Genomic DNA, 14,729 nt, shown 5'->3' with positions numbered 1-14,729 from the left:
GGGCCACGAGCAGCAGGTGGTCGAGCCGGCGGACACATGAGGCGAGGGGCCCCTGACCACCTGAGAGAGAGAGAGAGAGAGAGAGGATGATGACCTGAGCATCAGCGTGTCACCCCGCCCCTCCCCCCAGCCAACTGGGGATGGATGGAAGACTTTCCTCATGAAGTAGCTGACAACCATGCAAGAGGCGATCAGGATTGAAATCCAGGTGACGGAAACGATAGTCACCATACAAAAAACGATCAAGTTGGGGAAGATGATGGAAGCGCAGGAAAGGACAATCCACAACCTAGAGAAAGCCTTGAGGGACCAGAGCGACAGGACAGTCACCCTGGAAGCAGAAGTTAAAAGGTTGGTGGCGGCCCAAAAAAATATAAAGGGGAAAGTCGAGGACGAAGAAAACGGGTCCCGATGATAGAGCATTCGGATTGTGGGCCTGCCAGAAAGAAGGTATTGAGACCTGACGGGCTACGTTGCCCAAATGCTGGACAACCTTGTCGGGAGAGACAGCTTCCCCAGCCCCCAGAGCTCGACAGGGCACACAGGTCACTCAGACTGAAACATAAGGCGGTGGAGCATCTGAGGGGAGTCACCGCGAAGCTGCACTGATACCAGGATCGTGAGAATCCTGAGTGGGGTGAGTACCTGGGAAGGGCACAAAATCCAAATTTATAAAGACAGACCTGGCAAAACATAGGGCCAAGTGTAATCAAGCAAAATAGGCCTTGTAAAGAATAGGGAGCGATCCAGTGTGCTGTTCCCAGCGAGGATCTGAGTCATGTACCAGAACGACGAGCACTATTTTAACACCCCGGTGGAGGCAAACAAAATCATGTGGACCAACGGCCTGGACAAGGAGCAGGTGAAGCAGTGATGAAGGCAGATCAGAGGAGGATTGTTAAAGAGATAGAGACTTATTGGACATTCGATATGTTTGCACGGGACTGTGCTGCCTCACTCTGATCAAAAAGACTGAGTCACAGGGAAGGGAGAGGATAGGGGAATGCAGGTGAGGGTGAGGAAGAGAAACCGGACAGTCAGCGGGCGTAAGTTATGGGCTAGATCTGCTCTGAGAGTGGGGCCACCATACCAGCAGGGATAGCTAGCATGGGAAGACAGGCAGCAAAGGGGGCCGCGGCGCACCTGACGGCAGGTCAGGGGGTGGGGGGGGGTCTGGCCGGGGAGGGGACACAGGGACATGGAAGGGGAACGCATGGGGGGGGAGGGGGGGGGGGGAAACAGGAGGGGAGGGGCGGGGAGAAAAGGAACAGGATGGGAAGAAAGGGTTCGTTTTTGGATTGGCTTTGGCAGGTAAAGAACGCGATGAGGAAATAAAATGGCGCTGCAAGCAGCCACTTTGGAGGGTCCCTAAACAAAGGGAGACCCTGGAGTGTAGGGGTGCACTTGCATTGCGTTTGGCGGCCATGTTGAGTTCTCCCTGGACACACGGAAACCTGGAGCGAAGGGGGGGCTGGCCTTGTGGCCAGAGAACGGTGACCATGGCCATTTTGGATGGCCCCCTAACAAAGGGAAACTCCGGACTGCAGGGGCACGTCCACCAGATAAGTATGGTTGATCCCAGAAGAAGGGGGGACAAAATCCCCCACTAGGATTATCACCTGGAATACCAGGGGACTTAACGGCCCAGTGAAAAGATCCAGAATTTTCGCCCATTTTAGAAGTTTGAAAGCCAACATAGTCCTCCTGCAGGAGACACACCTGAGGGAGAAAGACTGACTGCGGGTAAGGAAGGGCTGGGTGGGGCAGACGTACCTTTCATGTTACGGGACGAGGGTTAGGGGAGTAGCTATACTGATTAGTAAGGGACGGTGTTTACAGCGACAGGGCTGGTCACGGACCCAGGGGGACGGTACATCATGGTCCAGTGGTGTTCTTGACAGGGCACCGGTAGTTCTGGTAAACGTGTACGCTCCCAACTGGGACGACACAGATTTAATAAAAAAGACCATCGCGGAAATCCCCGACATCGACACACACTGACTGATCATGGAAGCCGACTCCAATTGTGTACAGGACCTACTGAGGGACTGATTGAGCCCCAAATCAGGGAAAAGGACAGGTATGGCTAGGTAACAGGGAGCATTCATGGAACCCATGGCGGTTCACTGCCGGTTCTTTTTGCCGATGCACAAAATACGCTCATGGATAGTCTTCTTTGCTGTAGGGAAACCAGTGCTTCCAGAAATAGTAAGAGCGGAATACTCTGTGATAGTCATCTCTGACCACGCTCCACATTACATGGATGTGAGGTTGGAGACGGGCCATGCCCAATGCCGCACATGGAGGTTGGACACTGAGCTCTTGGCCAGAAAACATCACAGGCCATAGGCCATGTTACTAATAACCAGAACGGGGAGGTCTCACTTTTCACGTCTGGGAGGCACTGAAGACTGTGATTATGGGAGAGATTACAGCCTACAAGGCATGTAGAGACCGGGAACAACTGATTGACTCCATTCTGGAGGTCGACAGAAAGTACTCCAAGGTCCGGACCGTAGAGTTTCTGGTGGAGAGGAAAAAGCTACAAATGGACTTTAACCTGCTATCCACCAGGAAAGCAGTGCATCAAATCGGTCAGATACGGGGAACCTTCTGTGAACACGGAGCAAAGACTAGACGCCTACTGACTCACCAGCTGAGAAAGCAGGCAGCCACGAGGGAGACCGCACAGGTGAAGAATAGCAGAGGCCGTCTGGTAACCGAGCAAAAAGAGGTCAACCGAGAAATTGAGACCTTCTACCGAGGACTGTATACCTCCGAACCCCCCGACGGGAATGCGGGGGTGAAACGGTCCCTCGATGGACTGGACATGCCAGTCGTGGGGACGGATAGGCGAGGGGAGCTGGAAGCACCAATAAGATTGGGAAAGATCATGGAGAGCATCAGTTCCATCCAGTCGAGGAAGGCGTCAGGACCCGATGGGTTCCCGGCAGACTTCTATGAAAAATTCACACCAGCCCTGGCCCCACACCCACGGGACATGTTCGCAGACTCGCTAGCAAGGGGCACCCTGCCTCAAACGCTAACACAGGCAATGATATTGTTGATTCCCAAAAAAGACAAAAACCCAATAGAATACGGATCATACAGAGCCATTTCTCTGCTCAATGTGGACGTGAAGATACTCGTGAAACTCCTGGCTAAGAGACTGGAGAACTGTGTGCCGGGGGACCAGACAGGCTTTTTCAAGGGTAGGCAGCTGACTGCGAACCTCAGGCGGCTGTTGAATATAATAATGACCCCATTCGGGGAGAGAACACCAGAGTGATCGTCTCCCTGGACGCAGAAAAGGCCTTCAACAGAGTCGAATGGAAGTATCTCGTTAAGGTACTGGAGTGGTTTGGGTGAGGGACGGGGTTCACCTCGTCGGTGAAACTCTTATACAATGCCCCCAAGGTGAGCGTTCGGACCAACACCACCAGATCTGAATATTTCCAGATACACAGAGACACAAGGCAGGGCTGCCCACTGTCCCTGCTCCTGTTCGCCCTGGCAATCAAACTCCTGGTGATCGCTCTGTGAGACGCAAAAGGCTGGAAGGGCATCCGAAGAAGGGGCAGAGAGCACAGAGTCTCACTCTGCTTATCTATGTCTCGGACCCACAGAACGGCCTGAAAGCAATCATGAAGCTCCTGGAAGAGTTAGAGCTTCTCAGGCTACAAACTCAACCTGGGCAAGACCGAGGCATTCCCGGTGAAACCTCATCTTTAAAATCCTTACCTAACTTTGATTGAAATAAAAAGATCAATGAGCTTGGTGATCCTTGAAGATATTAAGATATTGGAACTCCACTAGATTAAGTTATCTCTAGGAGAGAACTTGTAGCCATTCTCCCCAGCACGTGCGGACACGCACGCACACACACAAAAGAGTCTTTCACTTTTGAATTGTTGAAGTGAGCTGCTCATAAAACTGAAAAGCTCTGTTTTAGATCCTATAACTGGAGCCAATGCTTTCCAGTACAGAACTAGGAAGTGAATGGTTATGACCTCCCTCCTGGAGAGATCGCTTCATCCAGTTGAGACCTAATATCTTAAAAGATTACCAATTACCCTAAGCCCAAGATTTCTTTTTGTTTCAATAAAAAATAGAGGTTGAATAATTCATTGTAATACCAGCTCTTTAAACAGTGCACCAAATTACATAAGAGATCTTGCAGCATTTAATGAGAGTTGATTTTTTCTTTAGAATAAATAGCAGTAAATGTGTTTGGCTAATGGGATTTTGTACATAATGTACGACTATATGTTTCGAGTAAGGTTATTAACAGGATCGAAAACCATGATTCAATTAGTTAAAGCGCTGAGAGATCACAGAAAGATGTAAAATAGCTGTGTATGGTGGGTTTGATGTTGGAAGCACTCTTTTTTTTTTAAATATATTTTATTGAAATTTTTCATTCACAATTTTTTTCCCCTTACACGTCAAACATAAAGAAAATTTAACAGTACATGTAACATGATAACTACAGTCTAATAAAGAGTAACTAACTAACATGGTAAACTAACCAATTAACATACAATGAAACTTCCCCCCCCCCCCCCCCTCCTCCTCCCCCCTGGGTTGCTGCTGCTGGCCATCTATCTTCCCTCTAACGTTCCGCTAGGTAGTCGAGGAATGGTTGCCACCTTCTGGTGAACCCTTGAGCCGATCCTCTCAGTGCAAACTTAATCTGCTCCAGTTTTATGAACCCCGCCATATCGTTTATCCAGGCCTCCAGTCCGGGGGTTTCGCTTCCTTCCACATGAGTAAAATCCTACGCTGGGCTACTAGGGACGCAAAGGCCACGACATCGGCCTCTTTCGCCTCCTGCACTCCCGGCTCATCCGCAACTCCAAATAAAGCTAACCCCCAGCCTGGTTTGACCCGGACCTTCACCACCTTCGAGATCACACCCGTCACTCCCCTCCAATACCCCTCCAGTGCCGGGCACAACCAAAACATGTGTGTGTGGTTTGCCGGGCTTCCGCCGCACCTCCCACACTTGCCCTCCACTCCGAAGAACCTGCTCAACCTTGCTCCCGTTATGTGTGCTCTATGTAGCACCTTAAATTGAATCAGGCTAAGCCTGGCACACGAGGAAGAGGAATTTACCCTGCTTAGGGCATCAGCCCACAGACCCTCCTCTATCTCCTCCCCGAGCTCTTCTTCCCACTTTCCTTTCAGTTTGCCCACCAGCTCCTCCCCCTCTTCTCTCATCTCTCGGTATATCTCTGACACCTTGCCCTCCCCGACCCACACCCCCGAAAGCATTCTATCCTGGATCCCCTGTGTCGGGAGCAATGGAAATTCCCTCACCTGTTGTCTTGTGAACGCCCTCACCTGCATATACCGAAAGAAATTTCCCCGGGGCAGCTTATACTTTTCCTCCAGCGCTCCCAAGCTCGCAAACGTCCCGTCTATAAATAAATCTCCCACCCTCCTAATTCCCAACTGGCGCCAGCTCTGGAATCCTCCATCCATCCTCCCTGGGGCAAACCTATGGTTGTTCCTAATTGGGGACCCCACCAGGGCTCCCAGCACACCTCTCTGTCACCTCCATTGCCCCCAGATATTTAATGTTGCCGCCACCACTGGGTTCGTGGTAAATTTTTTTGGTGAGAATGGTAGTGGCGCCTCTAGACTCGTCCCTTTACAGGACTTTCTCGCTAGTCTTTTCCACGCCGCTCCCTCTCCCTCTATCATCCATTTACGGATCATCGCCACATTGGCGGCCCAATAGTAGTCGCCCATATTCGGCAGCGCCAGTCCCCCTCTGTCTCTGCTACGTTGTAAGAACCCCCTCCTTGCCCTCGGAACTTTCCCTGCCCACACGAAGCTCGTGATGCTCCTGTCTATTTTTTTAAAGAAGGCCTTAGTGATCAGTATCGGGAGACATTGGAATACAAATAGGAACCTCGGGAGGACCATCATCTTAATTGCCTGCACTCTGCCCGCCAGTGACACTGGCTGCATGTCCCACCTCTTGAAGCCCTCTTCCATTTGTTCCACCAGTCGTGTCAGATTAAGTCTGTGCAAGGTTCCCCAGCTCCTGGCTATCTGAATCCCCAGGTATCGAAAGTTTCTTTCCACTTTCCTTAAAGGCAGGCCATCTATCCCTCTACTCTGGTCCCCAGGGTGTATCACGAAAAGTTCACTCTTTCCCATGTTAAGCCTATATCCCGAGAAATCTCCGAACTCCCTCAATATCTGCATGACCTCTGTCATCCCCCCCACTGGGTCATCCCCCCCCACTACAACAGTAGGTCATCCGCATAGAGTGACACTCGGTGTTCTTCTCCCCCTCTAATCACCCCTCTCCAATTTCTGGAGTCTCTCAGCGCCATGGCCAGTGGTTCAATTGCCAACGCGAACAGTAATGGAGATAGCGGGCATCCCTGTCTTGTTCCCCTGTATAGTCGGAAATACTCCGATCTTTGCCGACCCGTGACCACACTTGCCGTTGGGGCCCCATAGAGGAGTTTGGCCCAGCTAACAAACCCGTCTCCGAACCCAAACCTCCTCAACACCTCCCATAGATACTCCCACTCCACCCTGTCAAATGCCTTCTCTGCATCCATTGCCGCCACTATCTCTGCCTCCCCCTCTACTGGGGGCATCATTACCACCCCCAATAGCCGTCGCACGTTGACATTTAGTTGTCTCCCCTTTACGAATCCTGTCTGGTCTTCGTGCACCACCCCCGGGACACAGTCCTCTATCCTCGATGCCAGCACCTTTGCTAGCAATTTGGCGTCCACATTTAGTAGTGAAATAGGCCTATAGGACCCGCACTGCAGCGGATCTTTATCCCGCTTCAAAATTAGCGATATCGTCGCCTCCGACATTGTCGGGGGTAGAGTCCCCCCTTCCCTGGCCTCGTTAAAAGTCCTCACCAACAGCGGGGCCAGCAGGTCCACGTATTTTCTATAAAATTCCACCGGGAACCCATCTGGTCCCGGGGCCTTCCCTGCCTGCATGTTCCCCAGCCCCTTGGTAACCTCGTCCACCCCAATTGGTGCCCCCAGGCCTTCCACCTCCTGCTCCTCCACCCTCGGGAACCTTAATTGGTCCAAAAACTGCCGCATCTCCTCTTTTCCCTCCGGGGGTTGGGACCTATAAAGTCTTTCGTAAAAGGTCTTAAACACCCCGTTTATCTTCCCTACTCTCCGCACCGTAGCTCCCGTTTCGTCTCTAATTCCCCCTATCTCCCTCGCCGCTGTCCTCTTTCGCAGCTGATGAGCCAACAGGCGACTAGCCTTTTCCCCATATTCATACCTCATCCCCTGTGCCTTCCTCCACAGCACCTCCGCCCTCCTGGTGGTCAGAAGGTCGAACTCCGTCTGGAGTCGTCGTCTCTCCCTGTACAGTCCCTCCTCCGGGGTCTCCGCATATTCTTTATCCACCCTTAAGATCTCCCCCAGTAATCTTTCCCTTTCCTTGGCCTCTGTTTTCCCTTTGTGGGCCCTGATGGAGATCAGCTCTCCTCTGACCATCGCCTGAAGTGCTTCCCATGCTACTCCCACTCGGACCTCCCCGTCGTCATTGGCCTCCAGGTATCTCTCGATACATCCCCGCACTCTTCCACAGACTCCCTCATCCGCCAGCAATCCCACATCTAATCGCCAGAGTGCACGCTGCTCCCTCTCCTCTCCTAGTTCCAGGTCCACCCAATGTGGGGCATGATCCGAGATAGCTATGGCTGAATACTCAGTTTCCTCCACCCTCGAGATCAACGACCTTCCCAAAACAAAAAAAATCTATCCGGGAGTACACCTTATGAACATGGGAGAAGAAGGAGAACTCCTTGGCCTTCGGTCTAACAAATCGCCATGGATCCACTCCCCCCATTTGGTCCATAAACTCCTTAAGCACCTTGGCCGCTACCGGCCTTCTTCCAGTCTTAGATCTGGATCTGTCTAACCCTGGGTCCAGCACGGTGTTGAAGTCTCCCCCCATTATCAGGTTTCCTACCTCCAGGTCCGGTATATGTCCCAGCATCCGCTTCATGAATCCCGCATCATCCCAATTTGGGGCATATACGTTAACCAACACGACCTCCATTCCCTCCAGCCTGCCACTCACCATCACATATCTGCCTCCACTATCTGCTACAATGCTCCTTGCTTCGAATGATACCCGTTTCCCCACCAGTATGGCCACCCCTCTATTCTTTGCATCCAGCCCTGAATGGAACACCTGTCCCACCCATCCTTTCCTTAACCTAACTTGGTCCGCCACCTTCAGGTGCGTCTCCTGGAGCATAGCCACGTCTGCCCTCAATCCTTTCAAGTGCGCGAACACTCGGGCCCTTTTAATTGGTCCATTTAGGCCTCTCACGTTCCACGTGATCAGCCGCACTGGGGGGCTACCTGCCCCCTTCCCGTGTCGACTAGCCATCACCCTCTCTAGGCCAGTCCCACGTCCTGATTCTGCGCTCCCACTCGTTCCCTAGGTGGCGCATTCCAGCCCCGACCACCCTTTCTTTAGTCAGTTCCTCTTTGATTTCTGCAGCAGCAACCCAGTTATCCCCATCTAGCGTGATTGCTCCCCCCATATTACTTCCGCAAGTCAGCTGACTTCAACTGACCCCGGCTTCTCCCGCTCACTCCTTGACCCCCCCCCATGTGGGGAACCCCCATCTACCTTGCGCCTATGTTCCCGCCATCATCTTTCTGGCGCGGGAACAAGGACAGTAGGCTCCCTATTCTCTGTAGCTGCCCCGCCCCTTGTGACGCAGCTCCCTCTCCCGCCCCACTCCCATTCCTCATCCTCCGCCTATGTCTCTTCTTTCCCCCCCCACCGGCGCCCATATTTCTTAGTGTGTCCCCCCTTCCCAATTTACATATCTATATACATCGACAGTGACGTTTCCCTCTAATATCAGTCCCTCAGTTCCGATCCAATTTCTTGTCTTTAATAAAGGTCCATGCTTCTTCCGCCGTGTCGAAGTAGTGATGTCTCTCCTGGTACGTGACCCATAGTCGCGCCGGCTGCAGCATCCCGAACTTCACCTTCTTCTTGTGTAACACCTCCTTGGCTCGATTAAAACTCGCCCTCCTTCTCGCCACCTCCGCACTCCAATCCTGGTACACCCGTACCACCGCATTCTCCCATCTACTACTCCGTACCTTTTTGGCCCATCTCAGAACCACTTCTCTATCATTAAAGCGGTGAAATCGCACGATTGTCGCCCTAGGTGGTTTGCCCGCCTTTGGTCTCCTCGCAGGGACCCGATGAGCCCCCTCCACTTCTAAGGGGCCCGAAGGGGCCTCAGCTCCCATCAGCGAGCTTAGCATCGTGCTCACGTAAGCCCCGCAGTCCGCTCCTTCCACTCCCTCAGGGAGACCCAGGATCCGAAGGTTCTTCCTTCGTGCTCTGTTTTCTAGGGCCTCAATCCTTTCAATGCACTTTTTGTGGAGAGCCTCGTGCGTCTGTGTTTTGACCGCCAGGCCCAGGATCCCGTCTTCATTATCCGTCACCTTCTGCTCCACCACGCGGAGCTCTGTCTCCTGGGTCCTTTGTGCCTCCTTAAGCCCCTCAATTGCCTGTAGCATCGGGGTCAGCACCTCCTTCTTAAGTAGCTCCACACACCGTCTTAAGAATTCGTCTTGATCGGGCCCCCATGTCACCTGGGCTTTCTCTGCTGCCATCTTGCTTCTTTTTCCCTCCTGTCCCTATCTTCGAGTATTCTTCTCGATGTAGCCGCCGATATTTTTCTCTTTCGTTGGGGGGACTTCCTATTAGCTCACCCCACACCGGGTTTCGTCGTGAAAAAATTCCCCGTTGGGGCTCTTAAAAGAGCCCGAAGGTCCGTTTGAGCTGGAGCCGCCGAAACGTGCGGCCTAGCTGGGCATCGCCGCAACCGGAAGTCGGTGGAAGCACTCTTGTATGTATCAAACTGAAGTGACTGAAAATTTGCTCTTCAAAGAAAATTGTATTTAAAAAGTGCCTTTTACTATAGAAAAATTCCAAAGTACTTTGCAGACGTGTAATAATAATTAAAATAAATATCGGCACTTAAGTACCTAGAAAGATAAACACCAAGTATTCTGCAAGACATATTGGACTCAAAGTGAAATGCTCTGTCACTGTTATTTAAATAATGTCAACTGTCTTTTAGGCCAAGAGAACATTGAAGGCTCAGAAACTGCAGGAAGAGCTAGCATCTGGGAAGTTAGTGGACTATGTGGTGAGTATAGTGACCGAGATGTTGTACCATATCTGTAATGGTATTTAAAGTTGAATGTGCTCACTTCAAGACTGGGCTGAAACTGTAAAGAGATTATTGGAATGGAATATAGAATGTTGTAAATTGTTATTTTTTTTCTCTACTGTACATGTAGAAACTAACACAGGGATTCCTCATAGACCTGTAACCTGGGTCATCCTGCAGAACAGAGCTCGTCAGTATTTTGACAACAAATCACACTTCGGTTTGAAAAGCATGTATTTTTGAATCACCTCTTTGTGGCTTCAAGATTGTATGGTCAAACTGATTTTTAAAAAGTAGTTTCATACAAGTTATCAGCTTGGAAGTCCCATGTTCTTTGGAACGTTGAGAGCTTTTAGTTGGGTTCTGCTCCTGGAACAGATTTAAATAGCTTCTAAAAAGCAAAATACTGCAGATGCTGGAAATCTGAATTAAAAACAAAGTGCTGGAAAAACTCAGCAGATCTGACAGCACCAGTGGAGAGAGGAACATAGTTAAACATTTGAGACCAACATGACTCTTATTCAGAATTCGAGAGGTGGTAGAAATATGATGGATTATATGCTGCGGATGGAGGAGGGAGGGGCAGGATTCATGTGGAACACGAGTTCCAGGATGAGTCAGAAAGCAGGCAGATTAAATACCAAGGGACTTCCGGTTGTGGCTATGCACATTTGGCGGCTTCCGCAAAAACTGACTTTTGGGCTCTTTTCAGGGCCCCCAACGGCACTTTTTTGACGTTTCCCGGTGTGGGAAGGAGTTTATAACAGCTCCCCGTCAGTATATGGCTTCAACTAGGAGCGAGGCGACAGAAAAGGTGGTGGTGGACCCGAAGAAGGTGCGAGGGAAGAAGTACAAAATGGCGGCGGGCGGAGACCAGGCAGCGTGGATGCAGTGGGCGGAGGACCAGCAGGAGGGTATCCAGCGCTGCTTCAGAGAGATTAAAACGGACCTGCTAGAGCCGATGAAGGCTTCTATTGATAAGCTGCTGGAGACACAGACGGCCCAGGGGGTGGCGATCCGCGAGGCTCGATAAAAGATCTCTGACAATGAGGACGAGATCTTAGGCCTGGTGGTAAAGGTGGAGGCGCACGAGGCGTTCCACAAGAAATGGCAGGAGCGGTTCGAGGAGATGGAGAATCGGTCGAGGCGGAAAAATCTGTGGATTCTGGGCCTCCCGGAGGGGCTGGAGGGGCCGGACGTGGGGGCCTATGTGGTCACCATGTTGAGCTCGCTGATGGGAGCGGGGTCCTTCCAGGGGCCCCTGGAGCTGGAAGGGGCCCTTATAGTGCTGGTGAGGAGGCCCAAGGCTAACGAGCCTCCGTGGGCGGTGCTGGTGAGATTCCATCGGTTCGCTGATCGGGAGTGTGTGCTCAGGTGGGCCAAGAAGGAGAGGAGCAGCAGGTGGGAGAACGCGGAGGTTCGACTATACCAGGACTGGAGTGCGGAGGTGGTGAAGAGGAGGGCCGGGTACAGTCGAGCGAAGGCGGTGCTGTACAGGAAGGGGGTGAAGTTTGGCATGTTGCAGCCGGCGCGACTGCGGGTTACCTACAAGGACCGGCACCATTAGTTTGATTCTCCGGAGGAGGCGTGGGGCTTTGTTCAGGCCGAGAAGTTGGACACAGATTGAGGGTCGGGATGGGCGATTGGAGACTGCGGTTGATATGTTAAGTTTTTTTTTTCGAGGTGGGGGGGGGCCTTTGCATTGCTCCGGGTTTCTTTGTCTCTGTGTTTTTCTCTTTTGGGTCGGTGAGGGTGGATGGGGCGGGTTGGGCACTGTTTTGGTTGAGTTGGTCTTGGAGGCGGGTAGCGGGGCCTGGTAGGTGGAAAGCGCGGACTTTTTCTCGTGCTGAAGATTGGAGGTGGCGGGGCCGGGGCGGGGAAGCGAGGGTTGTTTCCCGTGCTTAGAACGGAAGGGGAAGAGCCTATGAATGGGGAACGGGAGAGGAGGGTGTGCCACACAATGAGAGGAGTCGAAGGAGAGGCGGGAGTGGCCGGGGTCAGCAGGAGTCAGCTGACTTGCGGAAGTGCAATGGGGGGAGTAAATCAGTTAGGATGGGTCCTAGCCCGGGGGGGGGAGAGAATCGAGTTGCTGCTGCTAAGGTCAAGAAGGAGCTGGAGCGAGTGGGGGGGGGTCGAGATGGGGGTATGTTGCTGTGGGGAACGGGCCGGGTGTGGGGTGCGGGCGCCTGGCTGGCCGAGGAGGGGTCATGGCTAGTCGGCAGGGGAGGGGGGGGGGCCCTGATCCGGCTGATAACCTGGAATGTAAGGGGACTGAATGGGCCGGTTAAGCGGGCCCGCGTGTTCGCGCACCTGAAGGGGCTCAAGGCGGATGTGGTTATGCTCCAGGAGACACACCTGAAGGTGTCAGACCAGGTAAGATTGAGGAAAGGGTGGGTATGTCAGGTGTTTCACTCTGGGCTGGATGCCAAAAATCGAGGGGTGGCGATCTTGGTTGGAAAGAAGGTGTCATTCGAGGCGTCGAGCATTGTGGCAGATAATGGCGGTAGGTGCGTAATGGTAAGTGGTAAGTTGCAGGGATAGAGGGTGGTACTGGCCAATGTGTATGCCCCGCACTAGGACGATGCGGGTTTTATGTGGCGTATGTTGGGTCGGATCCCAGACCTGGAAGTGGGGGGCCTGATAATGGGGGGAGACTTTAACATGGTGCTGGATCCGGCACTGGATCGCTTCAGGTCTAGGATGGGTAGGAAGCCGGCGGCAGCTAGAGTGCTGAGGGGGTTTATGGACCAGATGGGAGGGGTGGACCCTTGGAGATTTGCAAGGCCGGGGGCTAGGGAATTTTCATTCTTCTCACATGTCCATCAGGCTTATTCCTGAATCGACTTTTTCATTTTGAGTAGGGAGCTGATAGCGAGAGTAGAGGTTACTGAGTATTCGGCAATAGCCATTTCGGACCACACCCCGCATTGGGTGGACTTGGAGATGGGGGAGGAGAGGGACCAGTGCCCGCTGTGGCGCTTGGAGGTGGGGCTGTTGGCGGGCGAGGAGGTGAGCGAACGGGTCCGAGGAAGTACAGAGAGGTACTTGGAGACCATCGACAACGGGGAGGTCCGAGTGGGGATGGTATGGGAGGCACTGAAGGCGGTGGTGAGGGGTGAACTGATCTCCATTAGGGCCCACAAGGAGCGGGGGGAGAGGGAGAGGCTGGTGGGGGAGATGGTGAGGGTAGACAGGAGGTATGCGGAGGAGCCTGAGGAAGGATTGTTGAGGAAGAGGCGTAGCCTCTAGGCCGAATTCAACCTGGTGACCGCCAGGAAGGCGGAGGTGCAGTGGAGGAAGGCCCAGGGGGCGATCTACGAGTATGGGGAAAAGGCGAGCCGGATGCTGGCGCATCAGCTTCAGAAGTGGGACGCAGCTAGGGAGATCGGGGGAGTTAAGGACCGGGGAGGGAGTGTGGTGCGGTGTGGAGTTGGCATCAATGGGGACTTCAGGGACTTTTACGAGGAATTGTACTGATCCGAGCCCCCACGGGAGGAGGGAGGGATGGGCCGCTTCCTGGACCAATTGAGGTTTCCAAAGGTGGAAGAGGGACTGGTGGCGGGATTGGGGGCCCCGATTGGGCTGGAGGAGCTGATCAAAGGGATAGGGAGCATGCAGGTGGGGAAGGCACCGGGGCCGGATGGTTTCCCGGTCGCATTCTATAAAAAATATATGGACCTGTTGGGCCCGCTGTTAGTCAGGACCTTAATGAGGCAAGGGAGGGGGGGGGGGGGGCTTTGCCCCCGACGATGACCCGGGCACTGATCTTGATCCTGAAGTGGGACAAGGATCCCCTGCAATGTGGGTCTCACGGACCGATTTCCTTGCTAAATGTAGATGCCAAGGTGCTGGCGAAGGTCTTAGCCACGAGGATTGAGGATTGTGTGCCGCAGATCATCCATGAAGAACAGACGGGGTTTGTGAAGGGGAGTTGAAAGCGAATGCGCGGAGGCTTTTGAGCGTTATCATGATGCTGGCGAGGGAGGGAGAGACGGAGATAGTGGTGACGATGGACGCTGAGAAAGCCTTCGATAGGGTAGAGTGGGGGTACCTGTGGGAGGTGCTGAAGAGGTTCGGGTATGGGGAGGGGTTTGTCAGGTGGGTTAGGCTGTTGTATGAGGTCCCGATGGCGAGTGTGGCCACAAACAGGAGGAGGCCCGAGTACTTGGTTGCACCGAGGGACGAGACAGGGGTGTCCCCTATCCCCCCTGCTCTTCGCACTGGCGATTGAACCCCTGGCTATGGCACTGAGGGAGTCGAGGAACTGGAGGGGGTTGGTGCGGGGTGGGGAGGAGCATAGGGTGTCGCTTTATGCGGACGACCTGCTGCTGTATGTGGCGGACCCGGTGGGAGGAATGCCGGAAGTAATGAGGATTCTTGGGGAATCCGGGGACTTTTCGGGGTACAAGCTCAATATGGGGAAGAGCGAGCTGTTCGTAGTTCATCCAGGGGACCAGAAGAGTGGGATGGGCGAGCTCCCACTAAAAAGGGCGGAGAGGAGCTTCAGGTATTT

At 53.1% G+C, this 14,729-nt stretch overlaps 1 protein-coding gene across 2 annotated transcripts in view; it reads left to right on the top strand.

Moving 5' to 3' along the window:
- Window positions 1-14,729, top strand: part of slu7 (SLU7 homolog, splicing factor) — a 74,154-nt gene that overhangs the window by 28,460 nt on the left and 30,965 nt on the right. For both annotated transcript variants that reach the window (XM_072512076.1, XM_072512077.1), the window contains one exon: window positions 10,124-10,192. In XM_072512076.1, the coding sequence (XP_072368177.1) occupies window positions 10,124-10,192 (69 nt within the window). The remainder of the gene's footprint in view (window positions 1-10,123; window positions 10,193-14,729) is intronic.

Source organism: Scyliorhinus torazame, chromosome 7 (assembly GCF_047496885.1).
Source record: "Scyliorhinus torazame isolate Kashiwa2021f chromosome 7, sScyTor2.1, whole genome shotgun sequence".
Classification (NCBI taxonomy): Eukaryota; Metazoa; Chordata; class Chondrichthyes; order Carcharhiniformes; family Scyliorhinidae; genus Scyliorhinus; species Scyliorhinus torazame.
Note: the sequence above shows the minus strand (reverse complement) of the source record. Positions and strands in the feature narration are given on the sequence as shown.